The sequence below is a fragment of the Rhinolophus sinicus genome, chromosome 7, assembly GCF_057876585.1.
Source record: "Rhinolophus sinicus isolate RSI-liver-muscle chromosome 7, RSI-T2T, whole genome shotgun sequence".
NCBI lineage: Eukaryota > Metazoa > Chordata > Mammalia > Chiroptera > Rhinolophidae > Rhinolophus > Rhinolophus sinicus.
The window spans coordinates 53,554,863-53,568,953 of NC_142507.1; the positions used below are offsets into that span (position 1 = coordinate 53,554,863).

The window sequence follows — 14,091 nt, forward strand, 5'->3', positions numbered from 1 at the left end:
GGCGGATGGCATGAGCTTGCAGGAGAGGGTGCTGATGGAGGCTGCAGGGACATGTCTGGACGTGTCACCGCAGCTCCAGGTGAGTGCTGAACCGGCTGCCTGGCACCGTGGAGAGACCTCCGTCTGTGGGGAGAGCCGGGCTCTGCTGAGGCAGCTTCTGTGCCCTCTTGTTTCGAACTCCTCCGCCCCTAGCACTTTGGCTGGGCTCCACGAGCCCAAGTGGAGTGACATGCCCCTTCCCGTGGCAGATCAAGGACGCTGTCATTTATGGCGCTCAGCATGAGCTGTCCTTCTGATCCCTCAGTGGCCTCTCCTGCGTGCACCCTTTTCAATCCCGTCTTCTCACTTGGTGCCCAGAGGGGGCTGGACTCCAGGACTAGCTTGTGCTCCTCACACCTGGACCACCCACCACCAGGTGGGTTTTCCCAGACAACCCGCGTCTGGCATTTAACAAGCGTTATGAGGTCAGCTCAGCAGACAGCATGACTCTCTGACCTCTACAAGGACACTCACCCAGCTGAAACACAGCCAGACCAGGACACAGCCCAGGCGCGCAGGCCACAGGCCACAGGCCAAGGCTTCCAGTCACTGCTGAGTGTCCCGTTCAGTGACAAGTACCCTGTGTCCCCAGTCTCCTCCCAGCAAGCCCTATTTCACTGGTGCCATCTCCCCTGTGGCCGTGGGGCCACGCTGGGGCAGGAGCGGGTGCGCATGGGACACAATGCCGAGACCTCCGCTCCTGATCCTGAGTTGTGTTGGGCCCAGATGCTGACCCCTGGCTGAGAAGGAAAAGCACGGCTGGGGCCTGGCAGAATGCTTTGCATTGCTCACCTCTATAGCCGGATATGTCGGCTGCACGAGGGAGCAGGGACAGAGGTGGACAGAAGCCCACCTTAGAGAGGTGGCCGGTTATGCTGGAGGCCCCAGGCAGGGCATCCTGTCGCCACGTTCCTGGGTCACCCCACCCCGTGAGCTTCCACAGAAAAGATGCACCAACAAGTGGCAGTTTCAACAGCATAAGTAGCCAAAGAGGAGACATAAGCAGTGTCTGGGGGGAAACACACTTTATTGATTGGGGGGGTCTCTGCAGGCCTCTGGCTGGCCGGGTCACTCGTCGTCCCCACCACAGAGTTTGGCGCCGTGGCTGTGATTGTGGTAGTCTGTGGCGATGCTCCCCAGCACAGACAGGAACTCGGAGAACTCAATCTTCTTGTCCTTATTTTTGTCGTTGTCCTCAAAGACGCCTGACAAGTAATCTTTGCCCAGTGTGTCCTGTGGAAAAAGACACAAAGCAAGGCAAATTCAGTCCCAAAGGAGGAGGCGGAGGCAGAGACGGGGGAAAGCACCACCTGGTCGGGGTGCGTGGAGGGCACGTGGCAGGGGGTGTTAGCATTTCCCTGCAGTTCACTGAGCGACAGTGCTTGGTCCAAGTGTCAGCGTGAATGAACCACGTGGGGGTGAAGAGCGGGCTCTGCCCAGAGCTGCACTAATCAGCGAGCTGGTGGGGTGTCCCCAGCCCCACAGCCACACCCCATCCCTTCAAGGTCACCACCTGCCTAAGTTCTACCCAGAAACTCAAAATAGGCCCTAACCCCTGTCCCCTTCATTCCTAACCTTCCTCTCCTGTCCTCTATTTGGCTTCCAGAATCTTCCACGTTCTGGGTTCCCTCTTCCTGCTCAAGTAGTCTCTGTGTCACCCAGTAACCCTCTCATTTCAGAATCGGTTCAGATTAAATCTCTGTCAGATTAAATTTGGTTGCCAATGAGCTTTCTCGTTGTAAAGCAGGGTGTTAAATTCAGCAGTGATGGAATTTCTATCCTTCCCTCTGATCTCAGGGAGTCGAATGGGAGCCGCTAGAGACAGAGCCTGAGCATGTGAGCTTGAGTCTCCCGGAGGGCGTGTGACAGGTGGGAGGGGACCCAGTCACTGCCCTCCAGCTGTCGCGCTGTTGGACCCGCTCATAAGGCCCGTTTCTATCCATACATCGTCACGCTTTGCCACATATGTCACCTCTTACACCCTGATCGTAAGGCGGGACGTGAAGTCCTCCCTGGCCCTTTTGCAGATGAGAATATTGAGGGTCAGAGAACGGGAGTGACTTGTGCAAAGTCACACAGCAAAGTGTCCTCAGCCATGCCAGGGCCCGAGCAACGTGAGACGCCCGCCCCCCGCAACTCACGCAGGCCTTGAGGAAGTGGGGGAAATACTCCTTCAGCATCTCCAGCAGACCCTTCTTATCAATTGTGTCATCGGGGTTCGTGTATTTGTGAAACAAGTCAATCAAGTCCATCACGCACTGCTCAGCCTTCTTGGGACTCATCTTGAATTTTGAAGAAGCTGCCAGAGAGAAAGACAGTGACCTTGATCATCCTTCCCCGGTGAGGACGCTGAGTTAGGACGATGGGGTGGGGCGTGAGGGCTCCGGGAAGCGAGGCTTTGGTGAAGCAGAAGGAGCCCTGGTCCCCTAGGAGGTGGGTGAGGTGCTTAAAAGAAGGGTAGGACCACAGCTGGGACCAGGGCCCATGCAGGCCAGGCTCCAGAGGAGCCGGAGGAGAACACAGAAGCCCACTGGGGACAGGGCCACAGGACAGGGGAGGGGTCAACCATTCTGAAAAGGACGGAGCCTGCGCTGGGACCCAAGTCAAACTCAGCACTTGGACAGCCCTGCCCTTCAAATGGCGTCAGATGCATCTCCTCCGATGTCAACATCATGGTTAGAGTCCTGGGGACAAGACCATGTCCTTGCTGATCTGGTCTAAACTTCCCAGGCTGCTTCAGGAACAAGACCCCGTGGGGCCAGACCAGGACCGTAAGGCAGGCTGTGCAGGAAAGGGGCTGGGGAGCCCCCGCGGGGGGGGCTGTGAGTAGAATGGTGTGAGCCGAGAAACACGCCCTGGCCTGGGGCCTAGACCATCCCCACAGGAGACAGAGGGGGACTGGGGACCAGACAGCCTCAGATTCGTAATGAAGAAAAATATCTGCCCTACTTATTAGGCTGTCGGTGGAATGTGGGGAGACGGGCTCCTCCGGATTGTCTGTTATTGGGGATTTTCTGCCCTTCATACCCCTCCCTGCTCTCTGGATCGCCAAGACTAGACTGTGATTAAATAAAGAGAAGACCTGACTTCCTAAAGCTGGTCACTTCCCCAATATGCTGACTCCCAAGCCAGACAAATGGGACCGTGCGGCCCTCACATCCCAGACGAGCCAAAGCACCCAGAAAATGCCCACGGCTCACACGGTGGGCGTCTACTACAAGCACCGTTGCCTCCTGAGCTGAGAGAAAGCTCCACGCTGTGACATCGCTACGTGGAACCACCAAGGGCTCTGTCACCTTGGCTGGGGCCAGAGCTAAGCCTGTGCCCGGAAGGTCACTGGGCATCCCCTGGCTTGATCAATGGCTGACCCAGGTAGGTGCAGGTCTTCTCACCAGGGCAGTGGTGAATGGGTACCCCAGGGCGGGGTGAGGAGAACCTTCGAGACTTTGGCAGGGACACCCACTTTCCCACAAGGTTGGGGTACAGAGTGGGTCCTCATCAACCCAAGGCCTGAGAGGCAGGCGAGTCCAGAGAGGAGAGAAGCCAAGGAGAAGAGGGGGAGTCGTGCCCACTGGGGACATTTGCACGGGAGTTATCACAGGAGAGCCCAAGAGCAATGGGGAGAGTCTGGTCCATCATCTCGCTGTAGATGAGGACCTCAGAGGGGTGATGTCACAGCCGCTGGACGCAGAGCTGAGCTGGACCCAGGCTCCCGAACCCCCTGCCCCCTTCCCCACCCCCATCACTGCTCGTCCTGCTCCTGCAGACGGCAGAGCACGCCGGGCCCTAAGCTGCGCGCTCCTCCTGGAAAATGCAGACTCAGACCTACCGGAGCTGACGAGGTGTCACTGAGCAGAAGGACGAGTGGGATGTGTGTGCATCTGGGCAAAGACTGGTCCCTTTATAAGGCTCAGCTGAGCTTGTCTCAGGGTCTGGGTGGTGCTGGGTCACATGTGCCATGTGCTTCCTGGACCGTTGCCCCATTCAGGTGGGTGGACCACACCTTGGAGGGCGTGTGCAGCATTTTCCAGCAAAATCCCAGTCACCTCCCAGGGACAACATCTAAAACCTTCTCCAGTCCCAAACTTGAACAGGGGCTGGGAAGCTTGTGGGATGTGTCATAAAGGGAGGGTCATGTGGTAAAGGAAACTGGGTTTCTGGACCTGAAGAGGATGGAATGTTGGAATTGGAAAGCCGGCGTGTTGTGTGTTTATTCGTTCACCGAGTCCTTCCACAAATCTGTTCTGATGGCTTCCAGAAACTACCCCCACTGCTCTTAAGATACACCAGACATCATGATACCTGCCATCCGACATCCCCCTTAAGCTCTATAACCTCATGAGATGGTGTTGTTACCTCCATGTTGACAGGGGAATTGAGGCGTGAGGACACGAAGCCGTCTGCAGAGCTCATAGATGGCAGTCAGGGCCTGATTCCGAAAACACCTCGTTCAAAACCTTCCTCTGAACCCACCGCTAAACGTGTCAGGTGACTTCAGGGCCCTCCCTCTGGGGACCCAAAGTCAAAGGAGGGAGGCAGGGTCACCTCACTGCCATCTTCACATCGGGTCCTCACTGGAGCCCGGGAGGGTGACTGGTGTCATGAGCCACAGTGACGTTGAGAGCACACAGAGAGGGTAGTGGGTTCAGCTCATCTCCTGCTGGTGAGGGGAGATACGAGCTCAGAACCCTGAATCCTGACTTTAGTCCCACAGTTTTGAACTTCACTTGGCAGCCCCAGGGGTGCCTGGGACCACCAAGGGCCCCAATGTCTGGACTCAGTGATGGTGACCGCCACAGAGTGAGCCATCAGGCCGGGGATTGGGCAAAGTGGGCCCCCCACCCATGACACTGACTTCCCATGAAGCGTGCAGGGAATTTCCTCCTCTCAATGCAGAACAGTCTGCTCAGGAGTGAGTGGCCACGCCCGTGGGCCGGCTATGTCCCAACCTGCTGGGGAAGGCTGGTTCAGGCGCAGGAAACAGGAGCTTGGAGGTCAGGAGGAAGCCTGGGGATGTTTGGGATCTGCCCTGCTGACTCACAAGGACTTCTTGTTCCTGCTCTCTGCTCCCCTTAGGAAATCCTCCCATGGAGTGGGGAAACTGCAGGCAAGACGCCCCGGGACCAGCCCCCACGGAGCCCCGGCCAGGCCCTCCCAATGCCCTGGACCTCCACGCCGCGGCCTGGACTTTCGTCCCCAGTTATGCCACATTCCCTCCAGCGCCATCCCTCCTTAATTCACCCATGTAATCCATTCTCACCCCACTCAAAGCCTCCAGGAAACGGGAATGGGGTGTCTTCGGGTAGGGAACCTGAGATTCCATTCCCACCCCAGCCCTGGTGTCGCTTCTGAATGTCGAACCACGTCAAAATACTTACAGTTCTTAATTTTCATATTTAAGTTTTGCCTTTGTTCAGTTCTCAGCCTCAGTTTCAGAGGCTGAGCTATTCATAACCTTCAGCTCCCAGAATCTAAACATTACAGAGCTGTTGTCGGGTCGCTCATTTATTCATTGACTTTCCTCTAATCTCCATTCCCATTCAATTTCCCTCCCCCCCCCAAAAAAAAAGAAGCAATATTTTTTTCTGTTTCTTTCTATGCATTCTTGCAAATATGAATAGTCCTTTTGGTTCATCTTCTATTTATGCTTTTTATTTGATCAATCATACAGAAAAGTACAACAAACAATAATAAACAGCCCAATGAACTACGTCTAACGCCCGTGACTGTCACCCAGGTCAGACAACAGATCATTGCGGCCACCCCCTGCAGTCCCTGCCCGTCCCTCTGCTCCGCAACCACCATCTGAACTGTCAGGAGAAGGCTCTCTCTTCATTTCCTTTGTATTTCACCCCCTCAGCATACATCCCTAAACACCGCCGTTTTGCCAGCTTTGTAGACTTTACGTGAATGGAAACCTACTCTTTTCATTCTTCAGCGTCTGCCTTCTGTTGCTCACTATGAAAGTCGTAGGCTTTCTCCATGACAGTATGCATTTGTATGAATGTGACGTGATTTCCAATAACTCTGCCTCAGATACCACTCACTCTTGTCTTGTTATCCTTTGAGATGGTTTGCTGCTCAGGGATCAGTCACGCTTTCTGGTGAGGTGTATGGAAGGGCCCAGGGCAGGACCTGGTTGGGACAATCCGGAGTGTTTCAGGAATGAGGAGGGGATGAGCCTCAGGACACAGAGCCCAGGGACCAATTTCACTTCAGCCCTGTTTGCAGGCAAAGGGGTCAGTGTTTGCAGCCATTGTGACTAACGCCAAGCCACACCCCGGCATCTCCCTTATCACTCACCTTCCGGAAGAAGGAAGGGCTCTAGGAATTTTCCTTGTTGCTTTAGGCAAAGAGGCCTTTGTCACCTTGGGCTACACATCCAGGCCAAACTATCTTGGAACCATGTCTAAAGCTTTGGGGATCTGGGAAGGAAGATGGTTTCTGGTCGCCCATCCAGGCACTGAGCTAATAATACAAGAACCACCATTTACGGTCGGTACTGGGCTAGGGGTGGAGTTTCCTAAGGTAGGAGCTTAGAGTATCGTTGCACTTTCTGAGTGGGCAGCAGAGCAGGCTGGCGCCTTGAGTGTTACACTGGACGAAGCAAAGGGGCAGACCCTAATCACCGGCCCGTCACAAAGCCAGAGGAGCAGAAAGACCCAAGGAAAGTGTGGATTTGGGCAAAAGAACAGGATCTTCTGTGAGGCTCAGAGCTGGCCTCGTGCCTCCGGCCAGGAACCCTCGCTGTCTACCTGCCTCCCAGAGCATGGCAGCCCGGCCCAGAATTTCCCACCAGGACCTCTGGCCCTCCAGTGCCTACTCCACCTGGGGTCCATTCACCCAAAACCTTTGTCCCATCACAAGCCCCAAAGGACCGGGTAAAAGTAACAGAAGACTACAGATTAGAGCAGAGATGAAGGGTTCGTCCACTGACGTCGCTGCCGGAACTGTTTTTTTTATTAGAGATTCCAAATGGGGATTCATAAATTACATCATGCTTTACACATTCATGATCTAGGATTCTTCTGAATAGAAGAACGTTCTCGCATCCAGGACTAGGATATTTGGTTATTCTGAAATACAACTCATACCAGAGAAGCAGGAAGAAATGCTTAATTCCTTCCCTTTAATTATCAGTTTCCAGAGTATTGAGTTGGTACCTAACAACGCCCGATGATATTCTGGTATTCATTAAGTCTTCTCTCTCTCTCTCTCTCTCTTCCCCCCCCCCAACCCCACCTTCCCTCCCTCCCTCCTTTTGTCTCTGTATCATTATGCATCCATGGCGTTCACGCAGTCAGTGTGTCTCAATAAACAGCAGGTTCCTTTGCTTTAAGTCCATGCCCTCACGAGCCCTTGACAGCATCCCTGATCTGTGGCCCACCGTGATTCACATGCTCGCGTATCTCTCTCCCAGTCCGGTTTTATGATTCTTCTTTGTACTCATCTGGTTGATCTATCTATCACCTCTGTCTGACTTTGGAGACTTGGAGGTCAGGAAAGCTTCCGTGAGCAATGTCGCTGGGTTAACTGTCCTGGAGAGGACCCTCATTTACCAATGAATTACCAGTGGGTCTCTGGGGAATTGGCGGTCAGCACTGCAACTGTCAGGAGTAGAAAGAGCAATTCTAAAGAGAAATGAGCCTTGAACCGGACAGTTTCCCAGAGGCATCCACCCTCAGCCTTGCCCAGCTCTCTTGCTGCTCCCAGGAGTGGCCGAAAGCCTTCTGGGGCTTGACCCCACTCTCATCTCTGCCTCGGCTTCACCCCCCAACTTCCTCTGATGTGGACTCTGTCACAGTCATTTGCCCGGGACCCTCTGGCATCTTCCACCACCTGGGACCTTTTTCTTAGCCTCCCAGTTCTTCCAGGGACCCCCTGGTTCATCACCAGCAGCCCCCTAACGCTTACCACGTGAGTGCCATTCTCCCCCACCCACCCCAGAGCCTCCATCATTTCTGTGCCTGTGCCTCTGTCTTTGCTTTCCAAAGTGAAACTAGCTCGTGGGTGACAAGGTACACTGCTCACATGTTTACGCACTGAGGAAGAATTTCTGTCTGACTGTCTCTCCAGGCCAACCGGAATGTGGCTCTAATGTAGCTGCCACTCGTGTCCTGAGCTGACCACCCACAAACCAAACTCAGGCCTTCTCCTCCTTAACTGATCGTATGAGAACCCCCACCCCATGTAGCTAAAAGTCTGAGCTGAGGGAGAGGCAGTGGTACAGCTCTGCCAGAAGACACGGAGTCCTAGGCTGTGTGACCATGCAGCCTAGTCATGCCCTCCAGTGGTGCCGAGACTCAGCCTGGAATGCACCATTTCTATCTTGTGATGGGTGCTGCTGGGCCCATTTGATGACTTCCCAGGTCCAATTGAACACAGCCCACGGTGGGCAGTTCCAGCCGCATCATCACTCCACGGTCCAACATTCATCACTAACAGGGCCCAAGAACGTGACAGGGGCTGTTTCCCAAAAAGCATAGAATTCTCTGCTGTGGACGGCAAAGCATGATTCCAGAATCCAAAGGACCAGCCTTGCCGTTCTCCCATCAGCACCATCGTCTTTCCCCACTTCTGAAACTTCTAATATCTTAGGGTCTGCCAGATCAGATGGCCCAAGTGGCATGTGACCTGCTCGCACTGTAGCCCGGACCCCCGCCCTCCGCACTCCTGGCCCCCGCAGACAGGCCCCCCACCCTGGCCCGCTCAGACCTGGTGGCCTTCAGTATCCCACAGTATATGGCCCAGAGCGAGATTCCCCAGCGTGGGACGTGCTGCCTCCAGAACCCAGCGAGGCCTACCAGCCACGTGTTTCCTTGTTTGTAGTGGGGGAAGCAAGATGCAGCAATTTGTCTTCTATTCTGGATGGGCTACCCCGGGCCACCCCCTGATCACTGGACCCCTAAAAACTGAACTAGAGCAGCAGGTCCCCGAATCTTTGAAGCATGTGTCTCACCAAGATCCAGAGTAACAGCCCCTTCTTGCTCATCCTATCTGGTCACCATGATGTCACTCTGAGGGAGGTAAGTGAGGGAGGGACCCCCAAGTTCAGGATCGGGCCACCGGTGCCCGTGGGCCCTTCCCGTCCTGCCATCTCGCCCAGCCTCAGCCCCAGCAAGACCTGCACTCACAAAACCCACATGGATCCCAAGAAATGAATTCTCCTTCATCATTTTCAGCAGACCTGACAACCGGTGCCCCATCATGTTGGATGTTGTGAAATAAACCAATCAAACCATCACAAACTTCTCATGAGTGTTGCTCATGTTTGTTACTCATGTTTGTGACAAAATAATAATCTGTGCGTTGTGCCACAAGGCGTGAGTCTGCGAGGGGAGAATAAGGTGGTTGATGGATAAAACAGGTCGGCAAGGATCTGAGAGCAGGAGGGTGTAAGAGGTGGGAGGAAAGTGCTGAGAGCTGAGCCACATTTATTTTTAATTTTGATCTGAATTAATGAGGGGGAGTAGCAGGGCCACCCCCCTTGCACATCTTGGGACAATATCATTCGTGTTGCTCCACAGAGAACAAAGGTTAAGTAATGCCCGGAGTGACATGCAGTGCTGGCTGGGCACAATATTAGGCCCTGTCCTGGGAGCTGGGACCGCTGAGCCCCCTGAGGTCCCTGGGGTGACGCAGGGGAAGGCAGTGACGCTTGCTATGCACAGAGGAGGCAGAGAGCTGGCGTCCTGTGGACTGTGGGAGCATGCAGGGCTCTGGAGGCAGGGTGTTGGGACAATGCGTGGTGAACAACACAGGAGAAAGGTCTCCAGCCCAGCACTGCACGTCCTCTCCAACTGTACGCTCAGGTCTGGCAGCAAAATCTCCCCAACCGTCTGGAAAGCCAGGGTTGGTGTCTGATGTACCCAGCAAGCAACAGTCCTGAGGAATGTGACACTGGTCCATGAAGGACTGGCCCCCCGAGATTCCTGGAACTCTTCCTCCCAACACACATACTCGTGCACACGCGTGCACACAAACATGCATACACACCAGCACCACGGCTCACTTTGGTGCAGCCCCCTCCCAACACAACTAGCACTTCAGTGGTCTGATTGCCTCCTGTCGTGCGTGAGTGTGAGCAGGAATAAACATTCTAGGAACACTAAGAAGAAAAGTGAAGCTTTGAAGGGAGGTCATAACCCCTATTCCTTCCAGACGAAATGCATCCCAAGCTTCTTGACCCAGTAGAGGGATTAGATGCCTTTCTGTCAACCACAGCTGCCTCTGCTCGCCTCTCAATCAGTCAAATCAAAGGCCTAAGCTTTCTAAGGTCTGATAGGAGAAGCAACTGTCCTTTCTGCCTGGGACTGAGGGGTTTCCCAGACACCGGGCTTTCAAGTGGGTCAGCCTCATCTGGACTCGGGAAAGCAGGTTGTTATGGAGATGCGTGTACGTGATTATACCACGTGATACTGGTTAGTACTTAGGTTGGGCTGGGTCCAGGGAAAGAAAACTAACAATGGCACCTTGATCCCAAAGAACTCCCTACAAAAGCACCCTCTTTTCACCCGGGTCATGAGTGTGCACAGTTGACAACAGACTCAAAAGGTCTTCCCAAAGAGAATAAAACCCGCATGTTGGTGACTCGGTCGGAGAAAAGACCCAGGACCCTCCTGAAGATGTGACTTTCACAGTCACGTGGGGAGAATGAGAATCCGTGGACTGACCTCTTTCTAGAACAAGGAAGAATGTGGCCAGGACAAAGAGCTAAGGGACCCCAAAGCTAGGGGCAAGTGGGAATATCAGAACAACTGAGCCGGCCTCCAAGTACTTCCCTGGGAATTTTGGTAAACCCCAAGCCCAGGATGTTGATAAAAATCAAGCAGGAAAGCAGGTTAGTGAATGCTGGTCATCCTGTGTTGGCTGTGAACCCAGCTCCTATTGAAGGTATTTCCCCAGCGGCTCCCCATGACTGGAGACTCATCGTATCAACTTCTGAGCTGGGACGGGTGTAGCCCAACACCCTGATTTTACAGATAAACACACTGGGGCACAGGGAGGGGTTGATTCACCCGAGATCACACTCACTGCCTAGCTGCTGACAGAGCTGGTGAGCTGACACAGGCTCACGACCTGTTACTACAGGCAGTTCCCCTCGCTTTGCAGATACTGCACACGGGCTTCGCACCTGAGGAATCAGAGGCAGACTCGGATGCTGTGAGGACCTCTCTTAGTCCATTTGGTCAACTCTACAAAAACAGCCTCGACTGGGCGGCTCAAACAACGAACATTTATTTCTCACCGCTCTGTAGGCTGGGGACTCCAATGTAAAGGCACTGGCAGATTTGGTGTCTGGTTCATAGACGGTTGTCTTCTCCCTATGTCCTCACATGGCAGAAGGGGAGAGGGGGATCTCTGGGGTCTCACAGTCACAGGGAATGGGACTGTGGCTGCCAGCTAGGCTGGCCGGGCGATGGAGGGACTAGTGCTAACACAATGGCCCTGGGACCAAGAAAGCAGGTTCTGTTTGTGTGACACCGGGCAAAATCCATATTTCTTTTGTCTCTGAGAAGCCTGTATTCTTCTCTGCCAAATGGCGAGATGAATTACCAGTTTCACAGAGATAATGGCTGTGGAAGCACCTGGGAAGGTAGAAAGTACTATTTACACATAGGGGGTTGTATGATAACTGCCAAAAGATTCAGGTTTGCTTGGAGGAAACACGGAGTGACATTCTCCCCTCACCGGCCACGACCCCGTTTACAGAACTGGGCGGTGGCAGTGCAATTTCAGCTTCCACAGGGTGTAACAGCAACTCATTGGAAAGATTAATGTCAACCAAACAATGCGAAGCAACCCCAACTGTTCTGAGGCCAGAGCTCAGCCCTGCGGTGAACTTGACTTCCTGGATTATTCTCAGGACACGGGCCGCGTCCCTCGTTCAGCCTACTCATCAGTGTGAGCTCCCCAATTAAGCACTTGTGTAAATCAGCTGGAGGCAAACAATGAAATTACCATGAAAAGTATAAACTGTGCTGCTCTCCACACCGAATCCCGCCCTTAGAATACTGTCAGCGCCGACAGCTGCCCCTTGAATTCTCACCTTTTCCCAAATTCTATCCATACAAATCGCGCTGAGAGTTGCTTTTTTTTTTCTAAGGCATGTGCCCATTTCCCCCAACACAGTGGAGAAGCAGGAGTAAAGATCAGGGTTTGATTTGTAGCAAGAGGGCTGTGCACATCTCTGGAGCGAGCAGCTGAGGGGCCCAGCAATTCCACTCCCCACCCAGCCCTTCTCCCCATCCCACTGATAGGTGCACAGTCTTTCTCTCCCCTACAGGGCGCCACAGTGCGGAGTCTGTGGCTGGTTTGTGTTAGAAACTCCCCTCCCTTTTCCCCTTCGGGAAGGTGAGCAAGATTGCAAAGGCATATAGCGCGGTGGCAGGAGTGCCTCAGCCCTGCAGCCCAGACATCCAAGTTCAAATCCCAGCCACGTGGGTGTGAGTTGTGTAACCTTGAGCACGTTACCTAACCTCTTTTTGTCTCAGCTGCATCATCTGTAAGCCAGGGGAATTAGCAGGATCTCCTCTGTAATGCTGAGAGGATGAAGTGAGCTAAGCCCTTTGATCTCGTCTACTTTTTCAGAGACATAACACCAGGCCAGAGCAGGGATCTCTATCTATTTCGTTCATTGCTGTATATCCCCAAACGCTAGAATGGTTCCCAGGACATAACAAGTTTTTAAAAACATCACATTTAGTGAATGCATCTCCTCTCTAGGCAGATATTTATTCCGATAGAGACGGGACCAACAATTAGAGGGCACACTGTAAAGCACCACTACAGCAATTTGTGGGAATGCAATCATTCAACAGATATTCGCTGAGCACCTCTTCTGTACCAGACATGGTTCTAGACCCTTTGGGACACATTTATGTGAATGAATGATGTGGCTACAGGGAGCCGACGCTCCCCACCCCTCCTCGTGCAGCCCCCCTGTGTCCTCTTCCTCCAGCCCAGGCCCAGCCCCCTCAGGGCTTCCCCTGCCCCCAGCGCCTCCACCCTGGGACTGCACCTGCCTCCTTCTCAGCTGTCTCATCCCATGCCAGCCCACCCAGGGGTCTGAGGCCCTTCATGTCATAATCACGCACAGGTTGGAGTACAGAACCAACTTGGTTTGGTCCCACCTCCCACAACCACCCTCCCAAAATAAAAATCTGCTTCTCTGTCTTCTCTGACTGCTGTCTCCTGTCACCAAGCCAGCTGCCCCACCCCACCCCACCCAAAGCAAGAGGCCACAGTTGAGCTCTGTAGACTCTGAATTCTGACCCAGGAAACCCAGGCCTTGCTCTCTCTCCTGGGTCCCAGACCATTGCATGGGCTCACTCCTCTGCATCCCTCTCCCTCCCCCTGACCCACTCCACCCCCTTTCCCATCTCACACACCCCAGCAGGGCAGTATAAACCTGTTCCTCACCCCACTCGCACCCCTTCTGCTCTGCCCTGTGAGGTAGCTACTATATACTCTCGACTTAAAACCCTTCTCCTTCTTTCCCAGGCCCACAGCTCCCTCCAGAACTGTTCTTTTTAAGTCAAGTTACACATGTATGTAATGTTAAAGTCAAACACGTCTACAAGGCGAATATCAGCCCTCCCCTTCTCTCTCCCCACGCTCACGTTCCCGTCCCTGAGGCAACCACTTTCAATCCTGTGGCCATTTCTTTCTGTATTTACTTCTATATTTCTAAATAATAGACTTCTATTTCTATTGGATGATTTTTTTTTGGTTTTGTAGACTAGCCAGTGAACTCCTACACTGGAAAATAAAGATGTGGTTCTTTACAACACACACACACACACACACACACACACACACACACACACACACTTCCTCTCCCCCACAACTTCTCCAGTCAAGTTACAGCATAGTTTGTTAGAACAGAATTCATGACATATATAATAGAATTACGACTATGTAACTACTATTCACAGGCAAGCAATGTTATCTGCTTTAAGTATATTTTCTTCCTTGTGCAACTTTCTGTTTTCTCAGGAGTTAACAGCTGACATATTTTTTCATTTGTCTCGTTTTCTCTTTTCCGACCAC

General features: G+C 53.3%; 1 protein-coding gene across 3 annotated transcripts in view; it reads right to left on the minus strand.

The window, feature by feature from the left end:
* Positions 1 to 1,047: 1,047 nt before the first annotated feature.
* LOC109435383 (protein S100-A7-like) overlaps positions 1,048 to 14,091 on the minus strand; it is a 36,470-nt gene continuing 23,426 nt past the window's right edge. For 2 of the 3 annotated variants that reach the window (XM_019713220.3, XM_019713219.3), the window contains 2 exons: positions 2,181 to 2,338; positions 1,048 to 1,272 (listed from right to left, as the gene is read on the minus strand). In XM_019713220.3, coding sequence (XP_019568779.1) covers positions 1,108 to 1,272; positions 2,181 to 2,321 — 306 coding nt within the window. In that variant the 5' untranslated portion in view covers positions 2,322 to 2,338 and the 3' untranslated portion in view covers positions 1,048 to 1,107. Of the gene's footprint in view, positions 1,273 to 2,180; positions 2,339 to 3,868; positions 3,972 to 14,091 lie in introns of those variants that run through there. The other variant, XM_019713221.3, reaches the window with a different exon arrangement.